The sequence below is a fragment of the Stenella coeruleoalba genome (genome assembly GCF_951394435.1).
Source record: "Stenella coeruleoalba genome assembly, chromosome: 2".
NCBI lineage: Eukaryota > Metazoa > Chordata > Mammalia > Artiodactyla > Delphinidae > Stenella > Stenella coeruleoalba.
In genome coordinates this window covers 104,225,827-104,244,428 of record NC_137147.1, presented here as the reverse complement: position 1 = coordinate 104,244,428, position 18,602 = coordinate 104,225,827, and the positions used below count along the sequence as shown (strand labels likewise).

Below are 18,602 nucleotides of genomic sequence, written 5' to 3'. Positions count from 1 at the left end.
AAAATACCGCAGACTCGCTAAGAGACCATAAGCCCTTTGACTCCTTCCTTGGATGGGATGAGAGCATCTTTCTGAGCCTGGAAGAGGGAGAAAGGGACCGGGGAAGGGAGCTGCAGGGCAGGAGGTGAGCGGGGTCTCTGGGCTGCCCCCCCAGGGCAGGTCTGATTCAGGATCACCCAGGAGGCAGCAGCTGAGCTGTTCTTGGGGCTGTTGCCAGAGCAGGATTTTAAAAAATTCTCTCTCCTCCACGGATGCTTGGAAAGGGCATTCTCGGTTACCAAGGGCCTTGAGGGCGTGTCAGGGACCCGGAGCAGTGGGGAAGGGTCCCAGTGTTTTCATGTTTGAATGCAGGGTGGGTGGAGGCAGTGACCTTTTTGCTGAGAAATTGAAGTCACCTACAAGTGCTCTGAAGCAATGACACATTTATAGGAGAGGAAGTTTACCTACAGACTCACCAGTGCACACACGTGTTCCTTTCACCATTATGCAGATGTCTGTGGACACCTGCATGGGAATTTTTGTTTGGCTCATGGCTCGAGGAATCTCTGAGACCCGGCCTGAGGGCATGTGATGGGCCCTGGAGAAGGGCTGTGGTGATGGGCAGGGAAGGCAAGAAACAGGCCAAGTGGCAGGGGGTGAACAGTCTGCTGGCTCGGGGAGCAGGAAGGGGCTCCGAGGTGCCCACCGTGCCCCGGGTGCTGCTGCGGCCTGGGTTTCTCTATTCCGTGGGAGAGAAGGCTGAGAGCACAGGTGGGGGCGGGGCTCCAGGTGGTCCTTGAAGGCACATGGGAAGGATGGGCTGGGAGGGGCGTGAGGGGATGCAGCAGCCATCCTGGGAGTCGGGCCCTGATGGTGGCCCCATGCGGGTCCGACTGCTGCTGGGGTGAGTGGAGGATCCAAGGGTCCAGTGAGAACAGAGGGGGACACCTGGAGAAAATGGAAGGTGGCCCTAAGGACCCTGGTGGCCCTCTCAGACTTTCCGTTTCCCTTCTGTAAAGTGGAGGGCAGTGCAGGTGAGCCGAAGAAGTGAAAGGGCTGGGGGGGCAGGGCAGCCTCCCTCGCTATTCGCCCACCTGCAGGAGGCCCCCTCTGAGTCCCAGCCTCCAATGCCAGCCCCTCGGGGAGGCCCCCGTGACGCTCCCTACCTTTCTGGGCTCACAGCCTTGGCTGTGACCTGGGGGCAGGGGCGATTCTCCATGACTGGCCCCAGCTCAGGTGGCAGGGATGCCAGGACGCAGGGCAGATGGGGGATGGGAGACTGCAGCCAGCCGCTGGTGGGAAGACGCCGAGGTTCCCGGACTGTGCCCCATGGAGCCCAGGCATGGACCACCTTGCCCTCCCAGGTGCTCCCCCAGGTGATGGGCGCCTACCAGGCAGAGCTCAGAGGGGAGGCTCAGGGCAGTGGGCAGTGGGCAGGGGGAACGAAGTGATGCTCTCACACCCCCTTCCCAGCCAGGGGACCCCAGTCAGAGGAAGATGGACCCAGAGGCCTGGGGGCAGCTGGTGTCAGCAAGCCTGAGACCCCGGGGGGGCAGGGCACATCCAGGCCTCCGGGTGGCCCTCGGCCCTCCACCCTCCATCCTGGGACCAGCCTCCTCCTGGAGGCCCCATTGGATCCTCAGCTTGGCCTGAGCCTCGGGCCAGGCGCCCTCCAGGACCTGCCACCGCGGGGCTCCCTCCACTGTCTCCATACACGTCTGGGCCAGTGGCGCCACCTGGTGGTCCCGGGGCTCCGTGCCTGTGGCTGGTTCTCCCTCTGAGCAGAGCCGCCAGACTGCCAGGACACTGCTCCTGGGGGCGGGCAGGGCTTGGTCCTGCCTAGTGGACCCGGGCTTCGCTCCTGCAGACCGTTCGGGGCCCAATTTGGGAGGGCCGTCTGGTCTAGAATCTAAGGGCTCCGAGCTCTCCCTCTGTTATGCAGCCCATGCAGCCCAGCCCGCTTTCTTCAAAGGCTTATTCATTTGCAGCCCGAGAATCATGCAGCGGGTAGAGCAAGAATGGGATTCAGGCCGAACCCCTCAATTCCACGTGTTTTCAGGCCCTGTTGACCCGAGGTTTGCTGAGGGGTCCCACTGCTCTCCCCCGGCTGCCTGGCTGCCAGGGTGCTTGACGTGGCCCAGGAACTGGGTCCTTAGCCCTCACTTCCCATGGTCCTTTATCTGCACACCGGCAGGTGGCATGTAAGCTTTGACAGTGACTGTTCAGAGTCCAGGCTTCTGCAGTATCAGATACAGTCCAGTCCATAGAAGTGGTCCTGTTGAAGTAGAAAGAAGTGATTTGCTCCACGATTTGCCCTGTGCTGGTGTCCCCAGGGCCGCATGCTTCTCGTTGGCCTCAGCCTGACACGTCCACACGCCCCACGAGAGCAGCTGGACACACATCCTGCCCGCACCACCCCCCCCGCAGCTGGACTGGGTCCTGTTGATCCAGAGAAGTAAATACTGGGTGGGTGACTGACAGTCTCTGTGACGTTCCCCAGAGGATGCACCCCCCAGTCAGTGTTTGGAATAGGATGGGTGGGGGACTGCCCTGGCGGTCCAGTGGTTAGGAGTCCACGCTTCCACTGCACAGGGCATGGAACTAAGATCCCGCATGGGCCAAGTAAATATATTTATTTAATAAATATTAATTTAATTTTAAATAAATTAATTTAAATTTCATTAAATTAATTTAATAACAATTAACAAATATTTAAATAAATAAAACACACTTGTTAAAGAAAAAACGATGGGTGAAAAGAAAATATAGTACAGTCGCCAGTGAAAGCAATGAAACTATGATCATTAGCAAATAATTCATAATTTCCCCAGACGTTATTGGAAACTGTGCTTTGTCTTAGGATGTCTGGGATGTAAGGGAGCTCGGGTGGGGGCAGGCAGGGCACCAGCAGCAGAAGGGCTCCCCCGACAGAGACCCGGGCCACGGTCTCTCTGTGGCTCCTCAGAGCCCAGGCAGGGGCCCCCGCGCAGGCTGTGCCGTGGTCACCCCTCGGGGCCCGTGCGCCTGCCCGTCTCCATTGGGCGCCCCTCCCCACAGGCTCAGCTCATTGCCCAGTCCATTGGCCAGGCCTTCAGCGTGGCCTACCAGGAGTTCCTGCGGGCCAACGGCATCAACCCCGAGGACCTGAGCCAGAAGGAGTACAGCGACATCATCAACACCCAGGAGATGTACAACGACGACCTCATCCACTTCTCCAACTCGGAGAACTGCAAAGAGGTGGGTGCCCGGGGCGGGGGGCACAGCTGGCAGGCGGGGCGGGGTCGAGCCTTCCTGGTGTGTGGCCCCTGCCTTCGCAGCGAGCACTTGTGTGGGAAATGCGGTGCTGTTGTAGGGAAGAAGCTGCTGACGGTCAGTCTTAAAATGACCTTGAAAATGTGCCTTTTAATGCTGCTATTAGATGTGGGCTCAGCCCCTCGAGGTGTTTCTGGAAAGCGTGCGGGAGGCATCTTGAAAACGGGGAACTTGGGGCTCTGCCCAGGGTGCTGGGAAGCCGCCCATAGTGAAGCCTTGGCAGGTTCCGGTGGGTTTGCTCAGGGGTCTCTAGAAAGTTCTTCAGAGAAGAGGAGCAAATCCCTGGGGGTGGCCTGTACCCTAACTGCTTGGGAATGAGTGAATGATCCTGGCTTGTTGCTGAATGGATGAATGACAGGCAGCTTTCTGTGAGTGACCCGTGAGGCAGAGAGGAAATAGAAGGACTTTTCCAGACAAGAGCGCCGGCCGGGCTGGGTGTGCATCTGGACTCTGAGAACACGTCCCTCTAGCCTCCGTGTGTTTGGGGGGAGGGGTGGGTGCGGGAGCCGGGACACTGGGGCCGAGCTTGGGGCTAGAGGAGGGGGTCTGTGCTCCTGGTCCCCAGGATGGTTGGGTGGGTCCCAGGAGGCCTTGGGAGCCAGAGCTGGACGAGGCCAGGGAGACAGCAGGCTGGCCGCGAGGAGGTGGCCTCGGTTCTGAGGGCAGGACAGGCACCTGGCCCGGGTCGGCTGGTCCTTCCGGGATGCTGGGCAGAGGCCCAGCCCCCAGCCCCCAGCCCCCATCTCAGGTGGGCCTCTCTACCCTACCCATTTCCTTGCAGCTGCAGCTGGAGAAGCACAAGGGTGAGATCCTGGGTGTGGTGGTGGTGGAGTCGGGCTGGGGCTCCATCCTGCCCACCGTGATCCTGGCCAACATGATGAATGGAGGTCCAGCTGCCCGCTCGGGGAAGCTGAGCATCGGTGACCAGATCATGTCCATCAACGGCACCAGCCTGGTGGGGCTGCCGCTCGCCACCTGTCAGGGCATCATCAAGGTGGGTGCGGGGCCCCACCTCGCTATATCCTCGCTGCTTTGTAATCCCCCCTCACCCGCCAGAATGCTGAGCCCAGAGAGACCCACCCAGTGACTTTGAACCCAAGACTGTACCACGGCCCTGACATCAGAGAGGGACCTGGGCTGCCCCAGGTGAGGGCCAAGGACCTGTAGATGTCGGGTGACCAGCTTGTCTTAGTTTGCCTGGGACTTTTCACCTGCTGGGTAAACAGGGAGGTTGGTTCCCCTGCCTGGATCTGAGCTGGGAGGCTGCTCTCACCGTCTGACCCGTGAGCCTGCAGGTTCGGGAGATGCAGACCCTCCCTAGAGAGAGTCACGCTGAGGGGACACAAACAGGTGGCCCCTGCTTGTCTGTGAGAGCCCCCCGGGCTGAAGCGTCAGGCAGCCATCCAAGGGGACCTCGGCATGGCGGTGCCTTTGCTCTGTTCAAGGGTCCAGACAGTGGCTCAGCCTACGGGGGGCCATCTGTCCCGCGGCTCATTCCCTCCAGCCCTGCTGTGGTCTCGGGGCTGGAGGATGGGCCTCTGTTCTCCCTTGTCACTCAGAGATGAAGGCCCTGTGAGGGGTCTCCTGGACCTGGGGACCCAGTCCCAGTGGGTACTGTGTAGCTAGACAGACAGACAGGCACAGAAGAGGCCTTCATCAGAGGTGCCAGAGGCTTGGCCAGCCGGGACCCTCGCTCTGAGGGCTGCAGCTCCTGGGGCAGTGTCTAACCTGGGCTGTGATGGGTGTATGTGTGTGTGCGTGTGTGCGCGTGTGTGTGTGTGCGCGTGTGCGCGCCACACGTGCACAGAGGAGGAGCTCCCTGCTGCTGCAGCCACGTTCAGGCCGGGCCCCTTCCCCTCCCCCCACCCAACCCCAGGACCATGGCCGCAGCATCCACTGTCCTCTGGGGCCTGGGGCCTCCCTTGGCCTGTCTCGGCACAGACACCAGAGCCTCCTGCTGACAGGTTTCTGCTCTGCCGGCTGCACCCTGTCCTCGCCCCACCCCCAGCATGAGAGTCCATCACTGGAGGATGCTTTGTTTTGAGGAAGGCGCCCCCACCTTCCCAAACAGGAAGTCCTCCTGCACTCAGCATGGCCAGGGCCCCTCCTGGGCACCACCAAGGGTGACCTAGTGCACAACCCACCTCTTGGTTGTGCACAGGGGCGCTCGGAGCCTGGCCTTGCCCCAGGGCAGCTTTTTTTCTCCCAGGTCAAAGGGCACACCAGAGCACAGGGGCCACGGCACGCACTGCCACCTGGGATGCAGTACCCCTGCATCCGGTCAGGGTGATGCCTGCATCCACGCACAGAGGGACACCAGGGCTGAGAGGGGCCTGCCTGACTCGGTCCCCCAGCTCCCGGGGCTCTGCCCTGCCACTGGCTCACCCTCCCAGGCCCCTGAGGTTGTCCTCCCAGTGGCATCTGATACCCACTGGGCCTCCCGTTCCTGCTCCGCAGGGTCTGAAGAACCAGACACAGGTGAAGCTGAACATCGTCAGCTGCCCGCCGGTCACCACCGTCCTCATCAAGCGGCCGGACCTCAAGTACCAGCTGGGCTTCAGCGTGCAGAACGGCATCGTGAGTCCACTTGGCAGCCTCCACCGTGCACGTGGACGGCCTGGTGCAGGGAGCTGGGGGGCAGCTCTCCGTCCCTCCAGAACCGCTCCTGTCTGAGGGGGCAGGTCCAGGCAGGGCGGGCGGGCCAGCGTGTGGTCACGGCATGGGTCCCTCCAGCCCTGCCCTCAGCACCCTCGTCCCAGTGGTGGCTGTTCTCTGCAGACCCCAGCTCTAGAGTGGAGGGAGGAGTCCTCCCACCCCTGCAGTTGGGACCCGCAGCCGATGGCAGTGTCAGAGTCACTGTGTGCAAGACACCCACCCACTCATTCATTTGTTCATTCATTCATTCGCTCATTCACTCACCCATTCCGAGCCGTGTGTGAGGTTCCTGAGCTGTGTCAGGCGGGGCCCCAGCCACTGAGGAGGCAGGAGGGCCTCCAGGAGGAGGTGATGCTGGGCTTGAATGAGTGCTGGTCTGGCCAAAAGTCTGTGCCTGTTCCTCAGGCTGGAGTTCTTCCCTCCAGAGTTCCCACCTCCTCTCTGACCCTCTTGAGCTCTGTTTCCTGGGTCGTTTCTCCTGCAAAGGTCCCAGTGGGCAGGGAGGGATGTGGCCACAGATGGAGGACAGAAGAGGGAAGGCCGGTCATTTCCAGATTGCTTACGCTAGCCCAGAGTGTTAAAAAGCCAAGGAAGAGATTGTGCGGTGGATGGGGGTGGTGTCAGGTTGAGGGGGAGGACGTGTGTGTCCCTCCACGGTCACAGAGGGGACACATCGGGAGAACGTTCTAGAAACAGGACTACAAATGAGACAGAATTTCCCCCGTCACTACCTGGCGCAGGAGTGTGGAGAGTTTACACGGGGCCGGGGAGAGTCACAGGACATCTCCGTCCCCTCTGGGTTAGGGCGCACTTGCTGCTGTAACAGGTGTTCCGCGGATCTCAGCGGACTGAGAGCTGATCTGTTGTTTGGGTCACAGTCCAGCGTGGGAGGGGCTTCGCGCCACAGGGTCGCTCAGGGGCCCAGGCTCACCACCCCCCAGGGCGCTCTTTGTCTGACGGGCGCAGATGTGGCTCTGGCCATTTCTGTCTACATCCATCTGGCCAGACAGGGCTCAGTCACATGCCCCACAAACACAGGGCTGGCCGGGAAGGTGGTTCAGCTGGTGCCCAAGACGTAGAAGGAAAGGGTGTGGGTGCATCTGAAGCTGACATTGGCCGTACCTTCCCAGCTGTGTGACACTGGGCAAGTCACTGAAGCTTTCTGGGCAGATTGAGAAAATCCATGAAGTACCGAGACCTCCAAGGAGGGCCCACTGGGCCCAAACTCTGCAGAGAAGGAAGGCCCCTTGGCACCATACCCAAGCACGGGGGCCCAGCCAGGCTGTCTGCACCCCCTGAGAATTTCTTTCCGGAACATGGCATCTGCCCCGGGAGTTGGCCAGTTGGTGGTCCAGCTAGTGCCACCCTGCCCGGCTGCTCTGCACACACATGTGTCCGGGGCCGTGCAGGAGGTTGCCCAGGGTCCCTGCCTGCAGCTTCTATGCGCACCATGTGGATGGGCCTGGGAGCAGCTGGGCGGGCCTTAGACCTGCCCCTGACACCCTGAGCCACCATGCAGGGCCTGCCTGGGTGCCGTCCGCAGGACCTCTCTCCCTGGGGTGGGGGCAGGTGGGTGGTAGGGAGGACTGTCAGTGACCGGCAGCCCCTGAGACGGCCCTGCTTGTGTGACCCTGAGGGCTGCCCCTGCCCTGCTGGGCAGTCTTGTGGGGCCCAGGCTGTCCCTCCTGCATGGCCCCGGGGAGCTCGCCATCTAGGTGCACCTGGTTCATGGCCTTTGTAAGATGCAGCCCCTGTCCTGCTGCAAGCCTTGCAGGGGGATGGCGTGATGCATCAGGGCCGGCTTTCCCCTCAAGGCCAGGCTCCTGGGGGGTGGCCAAGGGCTTTGCCTGTTCTTGGGGCCCGATGCGCCCCCCCAACCACCAAAAAGCAAAATCCTTCCCCTGCAAATACTCCCTCCAGTCAGTTCATTTTAATCCTCACTACAGCCTAATAAGGAGCATGGGGACTGGTCAGGAAGCTGGGGCACAGAGAGGTTTAGTAACTTGCCCTGGGTCACACAGCTGGGGAGGCCGTAGGGACCGAGGTGGGGAAGGGGGACGAGGAGACACAAGAAAGGGGGCTCTGCCTAGAGTTTTATGGGGGCTGAATTGAAGCGAGCGGGAGAGGAAGGGGAGGCAGTGGAGAGGACAGGTGTGGGGTGGCCTGAGTGTGGCCTGGCCCTGAGCCTTCCCTCTCAGAGATGGGGGAGGGGAGGCTGGCGGGGGTGCATCCCTGGGGAGTTACAGGAGGGGTCTCTGCGGCGGGGGTGTGTGGGGATGTTCCCAGGTTGGTATGAGTCGCTGGGAGGCTGAGGCCAGGGGGGCTTCCCACAAGGTTTGGGGGTGTCGGGTTCAGGGTCACAGCAGATCTGGGGTCTGGAACTGGGGAAGTATTACCCGCTGATTCTGAAGGCAGCGTTGCCAGGCTGCCCTTCCCGGGTCACAGGTGTGCACACAGGGGTCCTGGTGCCGCCCACTGCTTGGTGCCTCTGCTGCTGGTCCAGGGTCCGAATCCCACGGTGTGTGTGCTTGGGGCCAGCTGTGGACGAGGAGCTGCGTGGCCCCCAGCGCCACCCACCCACCAGCTGGCATCCTGCCTCTGTGAATGGGGGTGCGCGTGCTAGGGGCCAGGAGGCAGGGGCCATGGTGGCTCCCGGGGGCTTCCCTGCCCTGAGAGCACCCGGGAGGCGGTGGCTGGAGAGCAGGTGGCGGAATGCCAGGCCGGAGGTGGTGTTTGTTGGCCCCAATGCAAACCCGGTGCCGTTTTCTGCCTGATGCCTCCAGGAACGTTGCCTGAGGCAGGTGCCTGTTTCAATGTCTGGGGTGAGCAGTTAGGTGAAGTATGTCCCAGCGCTGGGGCATCAGGTACGTCTGGGTGTTGTCAGGTGAGAGGTGAGGGGGAGGGGCCCTCCGCATGGCTGTCAGTGTGCACACACCGGTGCGTGTGCGTGCGTGTGTGTGTGCGTGCGCACTCAGGTGCGTGTGTTTGGGGGCTGCCAGCCTGAGCACTGGCCCCGAGGATCTCAGTGTAGCTTGTGTTTTCTTTAAAGCAAGAGGCCCTGTGGCTGAGAAGCTGGATTACCTTGTGAAATCTGCCCCTCTCTCCCCCTTTTCTTTTGGCCCCGACTCTCTCCTAGAACTTCTGCTTTTCCTGGTTTTTTTGTTTTTTTTTTCAATTGTGGTAAAATACAATTAACGTGAAATTTACCATCTCAACCATTTTCCAGCGTTAAGAACGTTGACATTGTTGTAGAACCAATCTCGAGAACTGTTTCCATCAGCAAAACTGAAAGTCTGTTCCCGCGAACACTGACTCCCCACCTCCCGCTCCCCCAGCTCCTGGTGACCAGCGTGCTACTTCCCGTCCCTGTGAAGTTGAATATGACATACTTAGGTACCTTATATGAGTAGAATCATACGGTTTTTGTCCATCTGTGACTGGCCTGTTTCACTCAGCAAAATGTCCTCAAGGTTCATCCACGTCGTAGCATGTGTAGCAGGATTTCCTTCCTTTTTAAGGCTGAATCGTGTTCCATTGTGTGGAAACACCCCATTTTGGTTGTCCGTTCCTCCACTGATGGACACTTGGGTTGCTTCTATCTCTTGGTTACTGTGAACCGAGCTGCCGTGAACATGGGCGTGCAGGACTTCTGGTCCTCCAGTCTGTCTAGTTCCATTGCTGCAAGACTTGTAGGCCTGCTGGGGCATCTGTCTGGGGTATCAGTCCATCTGTCTGTCAGTTCTAGGAACCGGGAAAGGCCACCATCTGGCCAGCTCTTCCTGCAAACCTGGGGCTTCCCTCTAGAGCCCGTGTCTGCGCGTTGGTCTGGTTAGGGAGGGCATCCCCTGTCCCCATGCACAGATGAGGACACAGGAACAGGTAGCTGAAGGGACCTGCCCCAGGCTCCCTTCTGGGCAGTGGCGGGGCAGGCGTTGGCCTGCACGGCTGTCGTGGGGAGCTTGCCCTCTGCCCGTATCAGATGCTGGAGTGTGTGGTCGGCGTCAGTGGGCGAGCGCACGCGTGGACCTGAGCCATCTGTGAGCTGTGCAGGGGCTGTCCTGTTTGCATCTAGGGTCCCAGGTGTCAATAACCAAGTCACAGAGGTGCCTACAAGGCCCTGTCGTGGCCAGCCAGCCGCCTTTCCTCCCACTGGGACTGCAGGGCCCGCAGAGCCCACGGATCACATGGGCCCCGCAGATAAGTTCCCTGCGTTCCTGGAAAAGTCTGCTGACCCCTGAGTTAGTCCTGCACAAGTGCTTTTCCCATTTTCAGCTTCATTACGCCCAAAGTACAAGGCATTCGTTTGCAGACAGGCCCCAACTGAGCCAGTTAACGCTCCTTCTAAATGGACCCCTCCTCTCTGTTCCCACAACACCATGGAAGAGATCAGGACGTCCGCAGCTGGGAGACACCAGCGTTCCTCCTGAGAGGTGCACCCTGAGAAATTAGAGCAGCCCAAGGCCCTGGGTTCTGGGGGCACGCCTCGTTTCGGAAGACCTGCCGCCCGCACGCATGTGTACGTGCATGTGTGTTTGTGTGTGCATGTGTACAGGCGTGTGCCCACATGGCCCTCTCCTCAGCACTTTCTGCTCCCCTCTTGCCCCCTCTGCCAGCCTGGCCCCCCAGGTTCCAGCCGAGGTCCCCTGCCAGGGTCTGAGTCCATCTTCCTGGCAACCCCCTCTTAAGGTGCAAAGCTATTTTCTCCCTCTCCCTGTCCCTTTCCCCTCTTTACCTTCTGTCTCCAAATCTCCACCATGAGGGAAGACTCTACCACTAGGGACTTAGGGAAACAGCGCCTGCTACGGGGTGTCCCAGCTTCCATCAGGAGCACCTGGGCCCTGCCTGACGCCTGCCAGGTCTTCCTGAAGCCTGGATCTTCGAAGGGCACAAAATGCCCTTAAATCATCTGGGTGGGGGGCGGAGGGGATGAAAGTTAATCCTTGATACTGACAGGTAGGCAGAGCCTTCACAGCACAGGATGGCTGCTCCCCTTACTGGAAAATGGGTGGTGGGCTCAGCCCGCTTCTCTTTCTCCACCCTGAGTCCGGTCTGGCCCAGGTGCTGCTGTAGGAGTGGCCTTGGGCTGTGACATCAGCCTGCATCTGTGTCTCCTTCTAGAAGAGAGGGGTCCTGAGGACTGGGAGGGACCTCGAGGGCTTCAGGCACCGCACTGGGATTTACACACACCTACGCACAAAGTGGATCTGGAAAGACCACAAAACAGATGACAGGTGGGAGTCCTGCAGGGGTGCCAGGGCCAGCCTGGGGTCAGTGGCCTTTCAGCCTATCTCAGCCTTCAGAAGATGCCAGGCCAGTGCCGAGGGAGAGCACAGGCAGCTGGGCTGGAGGGGTCCTGTCTGGGGGTGGAGAGTCAGCCCCTAGCCAGTGGAGCAGCCCGGCCAGGGCCGGGATGGGAAGGGGCTCTGACCCAGGTACGGGCCCCAGGTGGCATTCGTCACAGGGCATGGAGGAGGCCTCGCAGCGTTGAGCCTCGCGGTGGGAAGGGAAGAACACCAAGCCTGCGGGAGGCTGGCCGTCCTGCCTGCACCTGTGCCTCCTGCGGGCAGGCCAACCTTGACCTTGTAGGAGGCTGGCCAGAATCAAAAGCCCTCAAAAGCCCTAAAAAGCTTCTGGTGGCATTTTTGGGTTGAGGAAACCGTACAGACCAAGGCCTCCGTGGGTACAACGAGGCTGTCAGGTGATGGGGGGTGTCCCCCGGGCACTCGGGGGACAGGGTCCCACCAGCCTGGGCCTCTCCTCCCACCAGACTCTGGGCTCGGCCTTCCTCATTCTCAAACATGTCTGGTACAGGGCAGCCTTCAGGCAGGACGGCTGGGATACTGCTGCAAGGGGCCCAGGGTAGAGGTGCCTGGCGGAGGTGGACAGGGGAGACCTCCAGTGCGGGTGTGGCTGTTCTCGGGCAGCCTCGGCCCCAGGGACGTTGCCGTCTGCCCTCGGCTGGGGGTGGATGAGAGGCCTGGCGCCCTGCCTGTTCCCTCCCGCCCCAGCCTCTCTTGCTGCAGTGCTTTCATCCCACCCCCCTCCCGTGGCTCCCACAGGGCCCCGGGGACCCCCCCAGGCGCAGCTGCCCCCCCCGCCCCGCTCTCCATGGGCCCTGGGGCTGCTCGCCCTCCCTGCTGTCTGCATGGACCCACCTTCTGACACCCAGTGTTTAGTGGATCTCACACCCATGGGGGCTGCATCATCTCTTTCCATTTGTCGGCTGGTGAAATCACCACCTCCCCGTGATGGGGGAGCAGTGACCGTCTTCACTGGAAAGAGGAGCAGAGTGGCTGCTGGCGAACCTGCCAGATCGGCTTTACCTGCACACCTCCCGGCCTCCACACCCCTGACCCAGGAACAGAGGCTCCGGGGGGCTGGGGCGGGGTGGGGGGGCAGATTCCAACCAGCGAGGGCGGTGGCGGGGGGCGGTGGGGGGACAGGCATTCCAAACCGTAACCTCCCAGTTGGTGAGTCGGCAGACGGCATGTAGGAGCGTCTGCCCGGGGGCTTCATCCTGCGTGTGATGAATTCTCCTCCCCGTCGTTGGGGGCTGGAGGCGACTGGCGAGCGTGGCGGGGACCCTGTGCTGACCCGACCACCCTCCGCCCCCATGTCGCTTAGATCTGCAGCCTCATGCGCGGGGGCATCGCGGAGCGGGGCGGCGTCCGCGTGGGCCACCGCATCATCGAGATCAACGGGCAGAGCGTGGTGGCCACGGCCCATGAGAAGATCGTCCAGGCGCTGTCCAACTCGGTGGGAGAGGTGAGAGGTCACTGCCCGAAGCCAGAACCGGGCTCTCGGAGCCCAGATGGTTCCATGGCCGACATCTAATCCCCGAGGGCGTGTATAAGGTGCTGGGGAAGCACCCCAGAGCAAAGCCTCCCTTCTGGGCAGAGCCTGTCCCTGCGGGGACCTGGGCACATCTGCTGGCTGGCGCGCTCCCACCCGGACCTTCCTGAGCCTCCTCCGGGGCTGCATCAGCTGAGCACGGCTGTGTCTCCCACGGGGGAGCCTTCTGCAGGCGGGCTCTGGCACCCCCTCCTCACCCCGGGTAACTGTGGCTGATGGGATGGGGGTGGGCATTCGCAGGCCGGCCCTGCTGTGCTCCCCTCTCCCACTCCGCTGGCTGTACCCGCCTCCTTTTCTGCTTTTTTCTGGCATCAGTGCGATGCCATGCCAGCGTGAGGGTGGACGGGGTACAGAGCGGGGAGCTCAGGAGGGAGCAGGGTACCTCAGCGGGGGACGTAAGATGCTGGGAGTGGGGGTACCAGCCCAGTGCTGGGAAGGAGGCCTCCCCGGTGCAGGGGTGTGTGTGTGTAGGTGTGTGGGAAGCAGGGAGTCAGGGTGAATGGGTGAGTATCTCCCTGGGTGAAGCCTGGGTGACAGCGCAGAAGGGGCAGACAGCGCTGAGTGGCGGGTGACACGGGACGGCTGTGGAGGCAGGTGCTGGGCGGGGAGTTTAGGTTTGATTCTGAGGGCGGTGGGGACCCAGGGGCTGTGTGGGGAGAGGGCACGGCTTCCTCTTTGGAGGCTGGTGGGGGGAGCATGTGCTGTTCCCTGAGGGGCCTTCAGATCATGTCCGGTCAGGACACCTTTCCTGGGGCCACGTTAACCCACTCAGTATTTTGTGAAAGTCCCAAGGCTGGGGGAGGAGGCCTGTTTCCCTGCATGGGTGGTGGCAGACAGCAGCTCTCAGGAAGGAGGGGGCCAGGTAGGCGCCATTAGCCTTCTCTTACAAATGGCTTCAAAGAAAGGAAAATCCAATTGTCCTAAGTAGACGCCTCGAGACAGCCGCCCCGCTGGGGCCATCAGTCGGGCGGGGGAGCTGGGCTGGGAGCGGGAGAAACGCGTCCGACTGTCTGGACCTGAGGTGAATGGGTATCAGTCAGGCTGGGCCTCAGGCCCAGGGTGTTGGAAGCCGGTCCTGGCTGGTCCTGAGAGATGAGCTTGTCTGCCTGTGTTTTCCATCATCCCTGAGCACATTCGGAAAAGGAGTCACCGATCACTAGATCTGGTGTTTTGCTGGGCCTTGGGGGTGGGTTTCAGATTGAGGAATTAGAATGAATCTGCTGACGGGAAAAGGCACTGCAGGCTGATGAAGGAGCAAACATCTAAGTGGATCAGACAGATCCTGGTGTTGGGGGCCAGGGGGGGAGCCTGGGTGACAAGAAAACGCTTTGGCCAGACTGGCCATCTGGGTTGGTCAGATAAGGCCCGAGAACGGCTTGCCCGAGGAAGGGCAGTCCTGGGGGGTTGGCTGCACGCCCCTGGGGGTGGCTGCACCTGCGGCCGCCTCTCCCTGGGCGCTGGAGGTCTGCCAGCCCACCCCCTAGAGCCACGGTCACCCACAGGGGCCTGAGCACGGCTGGGTCCCCGGCTAGCCTGCAGAGCAGAGTGCTTAAAGGGAGCAGAAGCAGAGCCCGGGGCCCAGGCGGGATTTAGGGTATGTGCCCCCCACGGTTGGCCTCTCTGGGCAGCCGTCTCTGTGCCTTGCTGGCGTACCCAGACTCTGTGGTGCCAGGGACTGAGGTCAGGCCCCAAAGGCTCATTTGCTAACTGACCCCCAGGGGCTGGGGGCTCCAGGCCTCCGCCCGCCGCACACGCACTTTGTGCGTGAGCCTCTGGGTCTCACGCCGAGGCAAAGCTTGCCCCTTGCAGTTTCCAAGGAGGCCTGGGCGCCCCAGCCTGCCTTCAGCTCGGTGCACAGTCAAAAGTCCAACTTTTTATGCACCTGGTGTCAGCTTGAGCTGAAGGGAAAACGGCCCTTGACCGCGTGTAAAACCCTCTGAAGACCTGGACAGGGCGCCCAGGTCACAGTCTGCACAGTCAGGGTACGCTTTCTAAGCCGCCATCGGGGTGGTGACCACGGTGTCGACTTGAACAAATGCACAACGTGAGAGTTGTGAGTTGTTTTATTTGGGGCAAAATGAGGACTGTAGCCCAGGAGACAGCATTTCATATAGCTCTGGTAAACTGCTCCCAAGAGGCAGGGGGGAAGGTCAGTATGCATGTGATTTTGGTGAAGGGGGAGGACATGCAATGGAGCACGTATTTTTTGCAGGAGGTTCTGCAAGTCTCCTGAGGGTTACAGCTAGTCATGAGCAGCAGACGTCACCAGGAAGGATCTCGGTGTTTTTCTAGATATGAGGAGATGCAAGAATTGGGCTCATAAAATTGGCTCCTGAAAATATCTCACTATCTATCTATCTGAAGACCTGTCCTCCCAGTTTTCCCCAGAGCACAGAGGGCCTCACTCCCGATCTCCACCTGAACTCCTTTCAGGGGGTGTTGAAGGTCAGCAGCTGCAGTGGCACCTGCTTCAATCCTTGTAGAGGTAGATGGCAAGTGCTCACGACAAGTGCCAATTTGTAGCTGACAGCCCACAGGTCATTCTTCCTCCCCTCTGGACGCTGGTACTTTACACAGGACACGCTCAGGGGACTTGGGCATCGCTGGCCTCGCATGCGGGGGACGGGGGCGGGAGGCGGAGGCAGGGAGGGCTGGGTCAGCCCCTCTCTCTCATTGGCAGATCCATATGAAGACCATGCCTGCCGCCATGTTCAGGCTCCTCACAGGCCAGGAGACCCCGTTGTACATCTAGGCTGCCCGCCTGCACCCCAAGGGGTGGGAGCCGGACCCAGGACCCGACCCCTGAACCCACAGCCCACCTGATGACACTGGCTCCTCCGAAGGGCATGCCCTCACCACCCACTTTTTTTTTTTTGGACCAAAAGGGGTCTTTATCCAAGGAGAGTCACAGGAACCAGTCTTTGTAGAACAGTCACGTATTTTGCCACATTCTGAATTTTCTCATTGCGACGGACAAGGGTTTGTCTGTACGTCCGTGTGGTGTGGAGCTGTGGAGGGCGAACGTGGGTGCCCCCGGATGCGGCTGTGCGGGGAGCCCCTCGAGGACAGCGCGCTCCAGGGGGCAGCAGCGGTGTGCCCCCACCCTCGGCTGGGGCTCGGGTTCCTGCGGGGAGGGCGCCCGACTGCCCTGATGGCTGTGTGGGCAGCCAGCTCTCAGGATGGGACTGGTCACTGAAGTTGGGGGACACGTGGTTGTATTTCCCGAGAAAGGAGACATCCCTGAGTTACATAAATGGTGAGATCCACAACCTCAAAACTCCACGCCTATTGAGACAACACCACCATTTTGACTTTCGACAACAAACTGCTCTTCAGACGTTAGGATCTTCCGACGACCCGTGACCACGTCTGCCGCCCGTGCCCGCCTGTCCGCTGGCCCCTGGACGCCCCCGGGCAGCCTCCCACACAGGCCCGCGGCCTCGTTACAATCTCTGTCTACACACACGCATCCACACGTGAGCTCCCCCCTCGGAAACCAGACCCTCCCCGGACACCTGGAGCCTGCTATCCCTGGGGGCCTGCGCGTCCGGATGCCGTCACCGTGAGCAGTGTTCCAGTGCGTGTAGGTCAAGTGCAGCATAGTCTAGATCCGCCCCGCAGAGCTCAGTGTTCATGATGTCATTTTGTCCGGAAGTCTCTCTCTTTGGCCCAGGCCTTGAAGATACACTGTGACTTAAGAAGCCTTACCATGCAGTAACTAAGCTCTAGGACCACTGGATGAGGGTGACCTGTGTGTTGCATGCAGCTGACCTTGGGAAGACTCGCTAATGCCACTAATAAACCTGAGGTCATGATGGAAAGCTGTCCGTGTGGCTGGTTTGTTGACGGAGAAGTGGCCGCCCAGCTTTCCTCTAACTAACTCCGCCCCTCACAGCCCGGCTCCGGGTGGGGGCCTCCCTGCCAGGTCTGAGGGCTCCAGGCACCATCCCCGCAGGAGACAAGCTCCTGACTAATTGGATGAGGGAGAGTGGGAGGCTCGGGCTTCTCCTGGTTCAGATGGGAATCATCTCTGGGAGAGGTGTGTGCGTGTACAGAGCAGAAAGCGGCCCACCTATAGCCTGGCTCCTTCCCTGGGGCCGCCCTGAAGCCCGTCTCACCTGATAGCAGGACTTGGCAGTGCTCCCGTCACTGACTGCGTTCTGTGGTCACCGTCCTGGTCCTGGTGTCCCCTGGCATGGGGATCTGGGGTGAGCATGGGCTCTGGTCAGAAGCCCTGGGTGGTGTTCCAGCATGTTATCAAGGGACACTGGGCAAGCCGGGCCCCTTCTCTGGCCGGAATCTTAGTTCCATGCTGTGAGCCACTAGGCAGCGATGGCCCACACCCTGGGGTGAGAGCTGGAGGGAAGGGGCCTCGGCTCAGGGGGGCCCAGGGGTATGGCCCTGCAGCGCCCAGAATGAGGCAGGTGAAGGGGCTCCGGAGAGGAAACCCACGGCTAGCAGATGACGGGGGGCAGGTGTCCCTTCATGTGCTACACATTTCAAAGAAAAAAAAAAGAGAGCTTTAAGCCAGGGGCCTGCATTCCTCCCAGAAGCTGGGGACATGTCCCACAGAGGGACAGCTGTGGGCCGGGCGCCTGCCCGCTCTCCTCACACCCCCAGGGTCTGTCTCCAGAAGGATGTTAGGGAACACAGTCAGGTGCCAGGGGTGGGTCGTGCTCCGTGGTCGGTCGTACGGCCTGAGCCCTCGCTTGGCACCTGGTCACCAGCAGTACACACGGCTCTCGGCATCTGTCCCGATCAGACCTCAGAGGCACAGAGGCCAGAAATAGTTTTTATTAAAACACTGATCATTATGAAAACACCTTGAGGTACATTAAATAAATACAGCCTGCCAGTTGTACAAACAGGCTTGAAAACAATTTCCTATAAATTCTGCCTTAATAGCAGCATCTGTGGATCAATACAGCTGTGGGGGAGAAAACATCCATTCGAAATAAGCTTTCTTTTATGGGGTTTGTTACACGCATTTAATTTGTGTCATTGTCACCAGCTGAAGAAGCCCTTAAGTCCTTGTGAAGGATAAGCGCCCCCCTGTTTGCCATAGAGTAGGGGTCTGGAGTTCCTCCAGCCCAGCATCCTTGTGGTCCCTGGGTGGGGGTCTAATGGCAGTGCCAGACAGGCACTGGCCCTGTGCTGGCCCTCTTTTTGGTGGGGGAGGTCCAGGAGAGCACAGGCCCCGGGCCCTGTGCAGGGGGCATCCTGGGCCTTGGCTTCCAGCGCAGCCCGTGGGGACCTGCCTGCTGACGTGTTAACGAGAGCAAGGAGACCAGGGCCGAGCGGACGAGGACGCACCAGTGACGGGGGGACACTGCCTTTCCCCTTGGCTATGAGCCGACACAGCCTGGGGCTCAGGGCGCTCGATGCCGGGGCTGCTGGTTCCCAGGTGCCGCCGAGCAGAGCGGGGTTGAAGGTACCCGGGCTGGGGAGTCAGACCCCGGCCCGTTGCCAGGCACCTCTCTCTTCCCGGGACCTTTCCTGGGAGCCAGGTGCCTGGGCCCTGCAGGAGCCGACGTGGGCCCTCAGAAGGTGTCAGCCCAGCGCTGTAGAACTGGGTACAGTGTACTCACCCGCAAGATAGAGATGCTGTGAGGACACGTGTGAGGGCCGAGCACTTGAGAACGGCCGGCCGGTGGGCTTCAGGCCAGAGCACCTACCTGCACCCAGGGGGAGGCACAGGCTGTGGCAGGTGCTCGGAGGCAGGAGACATGGCGCCCTGCAGGGAGGGGAAGCAAAAGACACAGAGCAGCAGGCCAGGCCCCCTGGAGGTCACCCAGCCCGCGGCA

At 60.8% G+C, this 18,602-nt stretch overlaps 1 protein-coding gene across 2 annotated transcripts in view; it reads left to right on the top strand.

Annotated features, from left to right (window-relative positions):
* APBA2 (amyloid beta precursor protein binding family A member 2) overlaps window positions 1-16,610 on the top strand; it is a 189,759-nt gene extending 173,149 nt beyond the window's left edge. For both annotated transcript variants that reach the window (XM_079909861.1, XM_079909860.1), the window contains 5 exons: window positions 3,037-3,216; window positions 4,073-4,285; window positions 5,749-5,868; window positions 12,571-12,711; window positions 15,479-16,610. In XM_079909861.1, the coding sequence (XP_079765987.1) occupies window positions 3,037-3,216; window positions 4,073-4,285; window positions 5,749-5,868; window positions 12,571-12,711; window positions 15,479-15,550 (726 nt within the window). In that variant the 3' untranslated portion in view covers window positions 15,551-16,610. The remainder of the gene's footprint in view (window positions 1-3,036; window positions 3,217-4,072; window positions 4,286-5,748; window positions 5,869-12,570; window positions 12,712-15,478) is intronic.
* The last annotated feature ends 1,992 nt before the right edge of the window (window positions 16,611-18,602 follow it).